This window comes from Eublepharis macularius, chromosome 6 (genome assembly GCF_028583425.1).
Source record: "Eublepharis macularius isolate TG4126 chromosome 6, MPM_Emac_v1.0, whole genome shotgun sequence".
Taxonomy (NCBI): domain Eukaryota; kingdom Metazoa; phylum Chordata; class Lepidosauria; order Squamata; family Eublepharidae; genus Eublepharis; species Eublepharis macularius.
In genome coordinates, this window is record NC_072795.1 from 92,573,806 (window position 1) to 92,588,533 (window position 14,728).

General features: G+C 41.1%; 1 protein-coding gene across 2 annotated transcripts in view; it reads left to right on the forward strand.

Moving 5' to 3' along the window:
* MKI67 (marker of proliferation Ki-67) overlaps nt 1-14,728 on the forward strand; it is a 61,777-nt gene that overhangs the window by 39,491 nt on the left and 7,558 nt on the right. For both annotated transcript variants that reach the window (XM_054983231.1, XM_054983232.1), the window contains exons 13-14: nt 10,851-11,950; nt 13,125-13,179. In XM_054983231.1, the coding sequence (XP_054839206.1) occupies nt 10,851-11,950; nt 13,125-13,179 (1,155 nt within the window). The remainder of the gene's footprint in view (nt 1-10,850; nt 11,951-13,124; nt 13,180-14,728) is intronic.

Genomic DNA, 14,728 nt, shown 5'->3' on the forward strand with positions numbered 1-14,728 from the left:
ATTAAAGCTAAAGAGATGCAATTAAAGAAAAGCCCAGGGAAAAAGAAATTACATCAAGAGATACGGATGTTACAAGAACAAATAAGACTTATGGAGAATAAGAAATTGGAGTGGGAATTGAAAAAGTTAAAACAAAAGACATTTGAAGGGGCCAATAAACCGGGGAAATATTTAGCTTGGCAATTGAAAAAAAGAAGAGAAAAGAGAATGATAACTAAGATTGTGGAGAACAACAAAATGTTAACGGACCAATCAGCTATAAGTAGAGCGTTTTACAAGTTTTATGCTAAATTATATCAGAGTAAAAGGGTGGATGTGAATGCTATTGACCGATATTTGGACAAAATTAACTTACTGGTAATACCAGAAAAGCTGAGAGAAAAACTAAATGCAGAAATAACTGAGAATGAGATTTCAGAGGCAATACAATCGACAAAGCTGGGGAAGGCACCAGGACCTGATGGGATAACGGCTAAATTTTATAAGGTAATGGCTAAAGAAGGTGGGGCCTTTCCTGAAAAAAGTGATGGATGGAATATTAAAGGGACAGGACATACCAGAAACGTGGAACGAGGCAAATATAACACTGATTCCGAAAGAGGAGCAGGATTTGGCTAACGTGAGGAACTATCGACCTATATCTTTACTCAACAATGACTACAAAATTTTTGCTAAAATATTGGCGGAAAGACTGAAAGAGTGGTTGATCGAATTTATACCAGAAGAGCAAGCAGGATTTTTGCCAAACAGACAGATTAAAGACAACTTAAGGACAGTGTTAAATGCAATAGAATATTATGACAGACATTGTGAAAAAGAAGTTGGTTTCTTTTTTGTGGATGCTGAGAAGGCGTTTGACAATTTAAATTGGGATTTTATGCTCGCCACAATGGAGAAATTACAGATGGGGAAAGGATTTATTCAAGCAGTAAGAACAATATACAAAGACCAACGTGCAGCAATTGTGATAAATGATGAATTAACTAAGAGATTAGAAATACAGAAAGGTACAAGACAGTGGTGCCCATTGTCTCCATTGTTGTTTATTATGGTTTTGGAAATTTTGTTAATGCAGATACGAGAGGATGACGAAATAAAAGGCATGAAGATCAAGGGATTTACATACAAACTAAGAGCTTTTGCAGATGACGTAATGGTTATAGTAGAAGATCCAATTCAAAATATGCCTAAATTGTTGTCTAAGATAAAAGAATTTGGAGATTTAGCAGGATTTTATGTCAATAAAAGAAAATCAAAGATTTTGTGTAAGAACATGACCAAGCAAAAACAACAAGAATTAATGGACGTTACCAGCTGTGAGGTAACACATAAAGTGACATATCTGGGGATAAAATTAACTGCAAAGAATATTGATTTATTCAAGAACAATTACGAGAAGCTGTGGCAGCAAATAGATAGAGATATGATTAAATGGAATAAGTTAAGTCTGTCATGGTTAGGAAGAATAGCAGTAATTAAAATGAATGTGTTACCAAGAATTATGTTTTTATTGCAAACAATACCAATAATAAGAGACAACAAACAATTTGATAAATGGCAAAGAAAAATATCGGAGTTTGTATGGGCTGGGAAGAAACCCCGAGTGAAAATGAAAGTGTTATGGCACGCTAAAGAAAGAGGGGGACTACAACTACCAAATATACGATTATATCATGAAGCAATGTGTCTTGTCTGAATTAGAGAATGGATGTTATTAAAAAACCTTAAGCTGTTAACACTTGAAGGTTATAAAAAGCTCTTTGGTTGCCATGCCTATTTGTGGTATGATAAAATTAAAGCTGACTCTATGTTTTTGCATCTTTATGTAAGGAGAAGCCTCTTCACTGTTTGGTTAAAATATAAAAAAATATTTGGATGAAGGTATTCCGATGTGGTTGGTGCCACTGGAAGCTATTGACCCGAGAATAATTTATAAAAGAGAGGAATGCTTGACCTACAAAAGTGCTGAAAGTGGAACAAAATATGATCAAGATTAAAACAAATTAGGAGTTATCCTCCCACTATGGATGGTTTTAAGTATAGACAGATTAAAGACTTGTATGACTCAGTTTGTCGGAAATCTGGATTTAAAATGAAAAACTCTGAATTGGAGGAATGAATATTGCAAGATGGCAAAAAATTGATATCTAAAGTTTATAAGATTTTGTTAAAATGGCACACAGAGGATGAGACTGTTAAAGTACAGATGATGAAGTGGGCTATAAACTGTAACAGAGATATAACAATGGAGGCATGGGAATACTTGTGGAAAAATACTTTGGAGATATCTACGTGTACCAATCTTAAAGAAAATATCTATAAGATGATGTACAGATGGTATTTAATGCCAAAGAAGATAGCAAATGGGAATAATCAAATGTCAGATAAATGCTGGAAATGTCAGAAACATGAAGGATCGTTTTATCACATGTGGTGGACTTGTGAAATGGCAAGGCAGTTCTGGGGGAATATTATAGAAGCTATGTCAGAAATTTTACAAAGGCAAATAAGTAAAAACCCAGAATTGCTATTGCTAAATTTGGATTTAGAAAGGGTTCCCGTACAAGACAGAACACTAGTATTTTATATGACAACAGCGGCAAGGATTTTATATGCTCAGCTCTGGAAGACGCAAGAAATACCATCCATAGAAAATGGGATACAAAAATTGCTGTACATGGCAGAAATGGACAAACTAACAAGGAAGCTAAGAGAACAGAGTTCAGAAGAATTTTTTAATGACTGGGGAAAATTGAAACAGTATTTAGAGAAGAAATGGGACGTGAAGGGGGAGTTATGGGGGCTAGATAATTATTAACTGAATAACTAGAGAGGAGATGTTGGTCTTTACAAGAAATATAGATAAGTTAGAAATGTAATTTATGGTTTAGAAATGTATTTTAATACGGAAAGCATTTAAAGAAGGTAATTAAGGCTATAAGAATTAATTATAGAAGTTAAATAGAGATATTAGATGTAGAGGTGGACAGCGGGTTGGAAAACTGTTGGAAGTCTAAGATAAGGGGGGGAGAAAGGGGGGGGAATAAGAAAACAAGGGGATTAATGGAAAATCTGTATTTTTTTCCTGTCTTTTATTACTCACCCAATAAAATTTTCTTTTTAAAACGTACCAGCATCACTTGGAAGGTATTCCTACATTCGACCTTAGGGTCAAACACCCCATCTCTCAGCTCAGTGTCACACTACCAAGGGGGTAGTTAAACAAGGAACAACTAACAAAAGCTGGGTCTAGCACCCTTCTGTTCTTCTAGACAGATTACACCCCTTTATTTTTCTCTTGAGACTCTGTCACTATTTTTTCTTCAATCCTGCCAATAGAGACAGGACTATTGATATGTTTTTCTGAATGACCGCCCTTGTTTAGGCTCTTCTAGAGCAGAAGCCTGTTCTCTTGCCTTCAACGAGACTATTTATAGTTCACTGGACAGGAGTGTTACTTAAGCCTCCATACTTGAATAACTTTATTAACTTCACAAGTTACATGCATACCTCATCCACTGTTTTTGTTACAAAGAATTTACACTCGTAAGCCTTAAGGAGGCACACTACATATCTCTATACATCTCAACCACAGGAGGGATCTTTGTTCTATATGTGGCGACTGTTTTCAATAGACGGTGCTTTTCCTCACCTCATGTGCTTGCCAAGTAGTAGTCGTGCTCCTCTTATCCAGGGTCTGCTAGGTGTATCCCTACTGGGAAAAATGGGTATTCGTAGCGGAATTCACATTGCTACTCTTACCCCTGGTAGAACTGTACACTTCATTGGGGTCTGAATTTGGTTCCTCCGTGGACAGGATCTTATTCCTGATCATCAGAGTCAGGAAGGTTTGGTCTCTGACCCATCTCTGTATTACAAAGTGTTACCAATCCATGTTACTGATTCGGAAACTACTGGGTCTCATAGCGACTATTACCTCTGACCTATTTCTTCACTCAACTGAGTATAGGACCACTGCAAATTGGATTTTAAATCACTGTAACCTGGTGGTGGATGACCCATCAGCAAGCAAAAACTGTTTATTTCAGGAGCTGTACTTGATTGTTGTCACGGTGGGCCCAAACTGAGAATCTAACCCAAGAGTGCCCATTCAGAAAATCTTGCGCTGTCGTTTCTATAGCCACAAATGCTTCAGTATTAGATTGGGGTGCACTTTATGTTTTTTTCTTCATTCAGGGTTTTGGGTATTTATGGTGTCTCAATAAATAACTAAAATAAGAAAGATAGTAAACAAAGGAAAAGATAAGAAGGAAAAGAAAAAAAATCCCTCTACATTACGATATTCTGACTTAGAATGTCCATTCTTTTTCCCTGCCCCTGTTGCAGATCTATTGCAAATCAGGAGGGTTCAGACTCCCACGGATAACACAGCTCTGTGGTATAGGCTGTAGGAAATAAGGCCCTACTGCAACTATGCATATGATGGAGAAAGAAACCACAGAGTTGAGTTGCTCAGTGCAACTGTTCACAATCACCATGAATAGATAATATCAAGTATGTCCTGTCCATTCCATCTGTGATTTTTCTCCACTGTAGACTTCCTTGCATCGCAAGGACTGAATAATTATGTCTCCTAGCGAGTACTGGATCCCATCCAAATTCCTTGGACCAGAGGTTTCTTCATAGTTCCACCTACTTCCTTGATACAAGAATATTTGCAGAGTTTGGATTTTCCACGCTCACTGCATTCTACTCACCTGTTTTTGGCCATGCCGCTTCAGGGACTCTGTCCCAATATTGATGCTTCTGCTTCCCAATACTACCAGACCCCCTGTGTAGAGGTCAGGTATAGCACTGTGATATAGCACCTCTGAAACTGACCATGTGGCTACTGAACCCACAAGACCCTCTTTCTCCAAGGAGGTGAACCAGGCCATTTGAATATCTGCAAAATGGTATTTTTCATATCTTATTGTCTCAAGTGGGATTGATTCCTAATATGGTTAGAACCTAAAGGACTATTACCCTTCCTCTGACCATTAACAACTAATTTTAATACCAGAACCAATTTTGTGTCTTCTATTAAAGTTTAGTTAGCAGCCATATCAACCTTTCACTGTGGGATTGACAACATGTTTTCTTCTACCATATTTCTTGAACTTTCTCAGAAATATCTTTGGTACCCTTCCTCTGAGAATCCCTCCAGTGTCTTTATGGAATCTTCTGCTGGTTCTATCTCCTGATTAAGATAAACAACTTTTGAACCCATGTTTTCCTGCCCTTTTCCCTCTTGTCTCAGAAAGTGGTGTTTATGGTTACTGTAACATTGGCCTGACGACAGGAGGGAATTCACGATCCTTCCAGTCGATTCTCCATTTACTCAGTTATTCTGAATGCAGTTGTCTGGCACATCAGCCTCGAATTCCACCCAGAGGTGGTGTCAAAATTTCACCTGTTTTTTCTCTAATGGTGCTTCTGTACCAGAACTTGAATTACACAGATTGAATATGAAGAAGGGATTTTTGTATCCATTAGAAGAACCAAAGGGTTCACAAACCTGAACGCTGTCTTGTGCGTTATTTTGGATAGGGGTGTGCACCTGGAAAAAATTAAGGTTTCCTGCTTCGGGTTTACCCAAAGCAGGAAAATGATCTGTAATACCCCGAAAGCCAAAGTGGCAAGCCGCTTTGGCTTCGAGAATTTAAATTGCTTTGGTATGCTCCATAAAGATTCGGAGCATACTGAAGTAAGGGGGGAAGTTGCCTGTCTCCCAGCCCCCACACCCCACCCCACCCAATTACTCCCCCTCCTTTGCACCCCACCCCACTTACATGGAGTGAGGAAGACCAGCTAGGCAGCGGGGAAGGTCAGAGCTGGCTCCTGCAGGGCATGTGCCTCCTCCACTGCTGCAGTGGCCAGTCGGGTGGTGGGGAAGGCCAGAGCTGCCTCCTCTGACCCTTGCAGCCAGGAAGGGCCTCCTTTGCCTCCACGGCGGCCATTTGAGGGGCCAGAAGAGCTGGAGCCGGTTCCTCCATCGTGGCCAGCTGGGTGGCAGAGAAGGCCAGAAATGCTTCTTTCCTGCCCCTCAACTGGCCATGGCGGCAACCACTTGAGGGGCGGGAAGGACTGGAGCCCTTCTGGCCCTTCCTTCCCCTCAACTGGCCACCGCAACGGCCATTTGTGGGGCGAGAAGGGCCAGAGCTGGCTCCTCCACCACTGCAGCAGCTAGCTGGGCATTGGAGAACTGCGGAGCTGGCTCCTGTGGGGCCTGTGCCACCTCTTCCTCCACTGCAGGGCAACAGAGACGCCCTGGATGAGCTGCTTGGCTGCTTTGCAGCAGCACGAAAAGGGGCATTTAAACCCCAGTCTGCTGGATCAGTTGCTTGGTGGGGATCTCCCCACCAAACAGTTGACCCGCATGTTTAAATGCCCCTTTCCGTGCTGCTTTGCAGCGGCATGGAAAAGGGGCATTTAAACCCCTGCTGGCTGGATCAATTGCTTGGCGGGGATTTCCACGCCAAACTTCTGATCCACGGATTTAAATGCCCTTTTCCATGCTGCTTCGCAGTGGTATGGAAAAGGGGCACTTAAACCCCTGCCAGCTGGATCAGTTGCTTGGCAGGGATCTTCCTGCCAAACAACTGATCTGTGGGTTTAAATGCCCCTTTCCGTGTTGCTGTAAAGTGGCATGGAAAAGCGTATTTAAACCCCTTGACCTGAAGCTTCCCAAAGCAATATGAATAGCTTTGGGAAGCTTTGATTCAGGGTTTCCCAAATTACTGTGAATTGGGTCTGATTCGGATACTTTACCTGAATCCAAAACCCGAATCGCACAACCCTAATTTGGACACCATAAGGGTCTCCCAAGTCCTTTCAAACCTTATATGGGTTGATAGTGACAGTAAACTACACCAATGAAGTGAAGACCACTTGATCTATGGTGTTCAGGATATACTCGAATATGATATAAGCCTTGTTGGCAGTTTTTTCTCAAGAAGGTTCCCTCTTCGGCACATCTGCCCTGTGGTCTGCAGCTGATATAACTTAAAGCACTACACTGTTGACATGGATACCAAAATACTGTCAGCAGTGGGAACAGCTGTTGAGCATTCCGTGATTGGCTGACCCACTCACACCCTCCTCCATTTTGGTGAGTAGCTTGCTAAACTTCCAATGCAGGACTGCATTGAAGACTGAAGACTAAAACAGTTCTGCACTTACCTTTAACTGGTGTTTATCTAGATCTTCATGCAGGCACACATTCCTTCTTTTCTGCCCCACTGTGAGTGTTTGTTTTACTGTATTATACATCTGGCGAGTCAGGAGAACTGAGGGGAATGGGGGCACTCCGCCTCCTACTTGCGTTCGGTGGGAAACTCCTGCACATGCGCAGTAGGGACGGAGTGCCCCTATCTGGTCTTTTAGAGCTAAAGAATCTTTTCCGGTCAGCTGGCCTGTACATGTGGAGTCCCCAATGTGTACCTGCACAAAGACCTAGACGGACAACAGTTACAGGTAACTGCAACACTGTTTTCTTTCTTTGTGTCTTTTAAACAGGCTTGCATAGAGAGATGAAGAGACTTTTTGTGTTATCCTGTCAAAATAGATTAGGGAATGCATAGCACTTACATACAAATGGTTAATCAGAGATTGATTGAATTTTCAGCTCATTTGTTTAGGTGTATAGCAGTATTGATGGTGTTGTAGGCCAGGTCCTCTGTTGTGTATCTGCTCCCTTGAGTTCAATTTACACTTCTTTAAGGCATTGAAGAGATCAGGAGTAGGCAAACTTTTTTGGTGCAAGTGCTGAAAAAAATGCAATATCTAGCTCAGACGATGTTGATGTGCTAGGAGGTGGTGGGGAGGGCAGAAGGAAGGTTGTACTTGGCCAGATTCACTTGGAGTAAGTCAGACTCTGGTGATGCTGCCAGAATATTAGAATTTGCACTAGTCACTGCTGGTGACACGTGCTGGGTCTTGGAGATGATAGTGGGCATAAGCTGTATCGGTTGTCTTTGCACCACTGGCTTCAGTGGCTCTTCTAGTGCCTCAGTTGTTTGGGTGGGGATCTAGCCCTGAGTGACAAGCAAAATGGTCTGGTGTGCTACTGTTGGCATGCATGCTAGGGGTTACCTGCCCCTGAAATGGGTGAATGATCCTCTGCCAAACTGGCAGAATTTTTCAAGAGTATCTTACATCCTAGTATCACATGTTTGTCTGCTTCCTAACGGATTACACTGCCGCTGTTACTTGACAAGCTGTTGGGGTGGGGGAGGAATCAATTTCCGTGATAGAAATAAGACATACTGGGTTGGAGCCAGTAGAAAATTTCCATTCACGGAAGGGGACATGTGGCCATTTTTGATTGATCTTCCCTCCTACTTAAGTTCTCTGAGCACCACAGCCCCCAATATTTTTCTTAGGATTCCCTGTCCCCCCAAGAGATGAAGGTAGTATTTGGCCAGATATGCATGGGTTTCTTGGGACATTTGGGGTTACAGCAGAATAGGATGGTCAACAGCAGAATCTTGTTCTGCTGTTGGCTATCCCTCCAACCAGCAGGGATTCTCCACAAGAGGTAAGCCTCTGGCACATTCTTATGCACACAGGCTGTAGGGATAGGAAACATTTTGTGAGGGTTTTTTTTGTTTTCCCTGGGTTTCAAATTAATATTGTGTTATCTTTAGAATCAATTTGGAGATGAAGCAAAATGCTTTCTTCCTGTGCTGTTCCAAACTGGTGCCTAATCTGCCTTTACGATTCAGAATTTCCTTTGTGATTTATCTGCCATTGGCCCTCTTCAGTCAGATCTGGATATGGTACAGAGATTTTGCTTGTAGATTATCTCAGATCGTCAGTTTGACTGTGGCAATGACCCCTTGTTAATTTTGCTACGTCTGCCAGCTACTTTTGATAGAATGGGTAGAGCTTAAGTGGTTTCAGTCTTCTATCTGACCAAGTTCAGAACGATGTGATAGAGATTTCCAAATTACTAGCGTGGGTGTTTTCTTGTGGAGTCTAACAAGGCGCCATATTATTGCTATTGTTATTTAACATCTGTGTAAAACTGTTAAATGAGATTGGCGCTTCAGAGATTTGTACATATTGATGACACCCAATATTATATTTAATAATCCTCTAGAAGCAGCTGTCTTTGAACTGAATCAGTGCCAATGGCAAAGAGAGAAAAAATGAGAAATTGAAATCTATGCAATACTTGTTTATCAAATTTAAAAATATTTTATTGGTTTAACAACTTACAGTACATCATTTATAACATAGCTAGCATATAAAATTGAATTATGGCATATTTATGGAATTTAAAAGTTCAAATATCTACAATATTTCTACAAGCAAATTTGCAAATTCTCCACATATACCACACTTTTCTTCCCAAAGGTGTCCCATAGCAGTTTGCAACATTCTCTGTATACTTTGAATGCGCCAAGTCTTGTATTAAAAACATCTTACTCATTGCAAAGTGCTGAGGGAAATAGGAGATTTTGCAGCGCTCCAAAATGTCCACTAGAAAAAGATCCTCAGAGTCTGATGCTGTACCGTTTGAGTAAAATCTAGTCTTAAAATGCTCCTCACTTATTCAAAAAAAAATTTATAAGAATGTTTTAGTGCTTTTCAAATTGTCTCAATTTTTATTAGAAAAAAATGTTTAAAGTTCTCATGAAAAAAATCAGACAACACCCCCCCCCCCATTTTTCCCTTGGGCCTTCACATCTGAATGATTCATGTCATGGCTACTTGTATTGGGTTGCTCTGTAGAGTTTTAATGTTGATTGATATATAAGATTTGTTATGTAATAGCAACAACAACAACATTTGATTTCTATACCGCCCTTCAGGAAACTTAATGCCCACTCAGAGCAGTTTACAAAGTATATTATGCCCACAACAAACACCCTGTGAGGTGGGTGGGGCTGAGAGAGCTCCTAGAAGCTGTGACTCATCCAAGGTCACCCACCTGGCTTTAAGCAGAAGAGTAGGGAATTAAATCCGGTTCTCCAGATTAGAGTCCCGCACTCTTAACCACTACACCAAACTGGCTCTCCACTTGTAAACTACATTATGTTCAGTTTCTGGGGGAAAGGGAGAAAAGATTTTAAATAAAGTCTGGGTAAATGGGGAGTCTTTCCTCCTGGAAGATGTGGAGCCTGTTTGTTTGTTGTAGTATTCTCTGTGCAGTCCCACATGGGAACTACATGTGTGCAGGCCAGCCACAGATGTTCTGAAGCTCCTAAAGGTGCGAGACGCTCGCCTAGCTTTTTTGTGCAGTTCAGGCACAGCTATAAAACAGCTTCTTGGACAGCTCTTTTCCAAAAGAACCCCAATTTAATGGGCCCGAAAAGGGTCTGACTGTCACTGCACAGACCATTTCAGATTGAGTAGTTTGGCTCATTATGGAGTTATATTCAATCTAAGCAACCATGTCCATTGCGTATAAGAGTGCACTCTACAAGGAGTCAGTCCACTTCTTCAGCCTTTAACTTGGGCATCCTTCTAGTGGATTTGTATAAGGCAGGCACCTGATCTATGCCATCCTCATTCATCAAGCACTATACCATTGACATAGACTCCAGAAGGGACACAGCTGTTGGCAAAATCCTGAAGAGTTTCTTCTGTTAAAGAGCTTTAAGCCCTCCACCTGGGTAAATTAGCTTGCTAACCTCCCATGTGGGGCTGCTCAGAAAACCACTCAGTAAACAACAGTTACAGGTAAGTGCAACCCTGTTTTATCAGGAAAGGGATCTATTGACTGCTGTAATTCCTATAGTTAAAAACAGTAATTTGTGACTAAGTGTCATAGTTTTGTTAATATTTAGAGACAGCCCTCACTAGTTTATTGAAAGATTGCTTACATTTTATATTCCTAATAGGTATGATGGCAGTGTCTCCTTCAGATCTATCAGTCTTGGAAATATATGATGATCAAGATGTTGAATCCCTCATCTTGAGAAAAGTATCTCAGATTTCTACTCCTGGTCAAGATAAAATAAAGATTCCCAGAGGAGAGAATTCTGCATTATATGAGATTGTAGGGGGAAATAGCTCACTCATAAAAAGTGAAACTGTGGAAATGGAAAAAGTATCAAAAGATACAAAGCCTGTCAAGGCGCTGTCAGGAGTCAAGAGGCTCATGAAGACCCCCAAGCAAAAGCCACAGCCTGTCGAGGCGCTGTCAGGAGTCAAGAGGCTCATGAAGACCCCCAAGCAAAAGTCACAGCCTGTCGAGGCGCTGTCAGGAGTCAAGAGGCTCATGAAGACCCCCAAGCAAAAGCCACAGCCTGTCGAGGCACTGTCAGGAGTCAAGAGGCTCATGAAGACCCCCAAGCAAAAGCCACAGCCTGTCGATGCACTGTCAGGAGTCAAGAGGCTCATGAAGACCCCCAAGCAAAAGCCACAGCCTGTTGAGGCGCTGTCAGGAGTCAAGAGGCTCATGAAGACCCCCAAGCAAAAGTCACAGCCTGTCGAGGCGCTGTCAGGAGTCAAGAGGCTCATGAAGACCCCCAAGCAAAAGCCACAGCCTGTCGAGGCGCTGTCAGGAGTCAAGAGACTCATGAAGACCCCCAAGCAAAAGCCACAGCCTGTCGAGGCACTGTCAGGAGTCAAGAGGCTCATGAAGACACCTAAGCGCCAAGTAGACACTGTTGAGGAAGACATTTGCTCCAAACATTTGAATAGTCCAAAAGAATTATTGGGTTTTAATCATGTTGCAGAAGCACCAAAGAAAAAGATACGGGTCTTGGCAGATAAGGAAGGGATTCAAAGGCTGAGGATATCTAAGCAAAAATTTGAACCCATGGAAGATATGATTGGTATTTCCAGAATACTGAAGACACCAAGGCAAAAATTTATGCCAGTTGATGACTATTTAGGATTGCAAAAACTTATGGCTGAACCTAAACAGAATTCTCTTAGTGCTGAAATAGACTATACAGGTGTTCAAGAACTGTTGGGCCCTGAAGATGGATGTCTGGTAAGTAATCTTTATATTAAATATTTGAGAAAATTTTAAAACTGGAATTAAGTTTACTTTTTCTCTAAGAGATGCTTAATATGATACATTTTCATAGATTTTATTTGAGGGCAACATGTGTATGTAACACAGTTGTCATCTCACAGAGTAGTGCCAGTTGTTTCCTTGGTCTAGGGTGGCAGGTCTTAGCATTTTGAGCATTCAACCTTTTGGCTGTTCCAGTTCCCGGATTAGTCCCGCATGTGAATAGGAATAATTTTGGATTTAAATTCTTCTGATCTGCAGATCTTGGTATTTTAATTATTGAGCACAGCTGAAGATGAAACATAAATGAAATAGCCTCTGTTGGTTACAGGAAGAAATGTGCTGTTGGTCATTCTCGTTTCCAATAGTAGCATATTCCACAAGTAATCAGTCTGTAGTTCTGCAGCATGTTATGTCTTTTGCTGTACTCTAGTTTTGTATGTATAACGGTACATTGAATAACACAAAAATCTGTAAAGCTTTGACCCATATTCTATCTATTGAAAATTTGTGGTATACCTGTTTGGCCCGGGGTTTAGCAATGGCTAGAATCAGATAATAGACGGGGGTTTAATTATGCCATTGAGTTGAGAACCAGTTTGGTGTAGTGGTTAAGAGAGCGGGACTAATCTGGAGAACTGAGTTTGATTCCCCACTCCTCCACTTGAAGCCAGCTGGGTCAGTCACAGCTCTTCCGAAGCTCTTTCAGCTCCACCCACCTCACAGGGTGTTTGTTGTTGTGGGGATAATAATAAGATACTTTATTAACCGCTCTGATTGGGCGTTAAGTTGTCCTGAAGGGCAGCATATAAATCAAATTTTGTTATTGCTATTGCTGCTGCTGATAATAATAATTAGTAGTAGTAGTAGTATAAAATATTCCAAGAACTCTGTATTCAGTATTTGAGAGTATATACAGTTGGCATGTTGTATTCTAGACAGGTCTGTCAGAATATGGTTTCTAAAAGCCATCACGGCAGGCTATGATGTAAGCAAGAGTATGCGTATGTGCAGAAAACTTAACAAGTTCCATATACATCCTTATACTGATTACACTTTCATAATCCTCCCTCCCTTAACATTGATCCAGGAGGTGATTGTAGGCCTCTAGAGCCTGTTAGGTAGCCTAATAACTCTATAATTTTTTTAGGTCCAATTAACAGAATATGTGGATGAGTCACGTGAAAATTCCAGCAGTGGATTTGGTACGTATAAATATGTTTTGATAAAATGTGTAATTTGTAATACTTCTATAGAAGAATAAGTGACTCCAACTGTAGTTTTTTTAATGAATCTTCCTAGCAGTTTTAGATGTGTATCTGCTTCAGAGCTGTTGTTGTACTCTACATCAATAATAAGTGGCTCAGGAGACACATGTAGCTCTGACATACCACCTGTGCTCCTCTGGGCACTGTTCTCCAATGTTATATTGTATGGTATTGTATGTTTGTGCTTCGGGCAGCTCACAAGACATACAGTAGATACGTGGTTCTTTTGGTTGGTGGCAATTGTGGACATGGCTCTCCACAAGCCAGAGTGAATACCATTGCTGTGCATCATTTAGAAAGACCAGAATGCCTGAAGTTACGAGTTTCAGGTGTTCCTTTAATAGGGACTGTGATCAGACTGGTACAGCTGCCAGAGACTTGTGTGTTTGACTTAATGTACATAAGTGCATTGGTCTCTTACTGTGAGATCCCAGTGCAAGTGTTAATCATATGGGCCTGCGTTGCCAGTATTGTTCAAATCTGCCAGCATCATGTAGGATGTCACAATCAGCATAGAAGTCTTACCTGCTTTGTTGTCTAAGAAGGAAGAAAATCCTGTTTTCCGCCAAGTAATGCTGTATAGTAATATAAAGAAGGCGCGATATAGTTACACTTTTTAAGGCCCATTCTTATCAGTGAAAATAAGAACTTACTCAGATCATGCCCAGAACTAAGTAGGCACAGGAAAAAGAACCTACAAACAAGTTATAGATGAGGCAATACCGCCCTCCCCTTATAGGTAATATATTTGCTGTAATGCCGGGATATTTTTACTCTGATATCCGTAAGAGGAAATACGTAGAATTACGGAAATTTGTATGGCAATAATAAGCTTCAGTCAATTACTAAATACATTGTTTATTCTGTAGTCTGCTTCTATGAAAAATATCCTGTGTGTAGAGAATTCTGGAGTATGAAGGTCTGGTAAACAACTGTACCCGTATTCGTTTATCATCTGTAGCTGTTACAGTCTATTGTGAAATAATGATTCCTAGCAGGGCTTTTCAGCTGGAACGTGGTGGAACGGAGTTCTGGAACCTCTTGAAAATGGTCACATGGCTGGTGGCCCCGCCCCCTGATCTCCAGACAGAGGGAAGTTTAGATTGCCCTCCGCGCAGCTCGGTGGCGTGGAGGGCAATCTAAACCCCCCTCTGTCGGGAGATTAGGGGGTGGGACCACCAGCCATGTGACCATTTTCTCCTAGGGCAACCCACTGAGTTCCACCACCTCTTTTCCCAGAAAAAAAGCCCTGATTCCTAGTATTACATAACATAGCATCAATGTTTCTTCAAAACAAAACCATGAAACCACACAACCTTCTGTAGAATTTTTTGGGTAATAAAAGCTCTTTTATTACTTTGCACAGTCATTGCATTCTCACAAATAACTGAGATTATGCATGCTACAAAATATTTAGTGGTTTTGCCTTTCTGAATATTCTGAATATTGCCTTTCTGAATATTCTGGTTTTGCCTTTCTGAATATT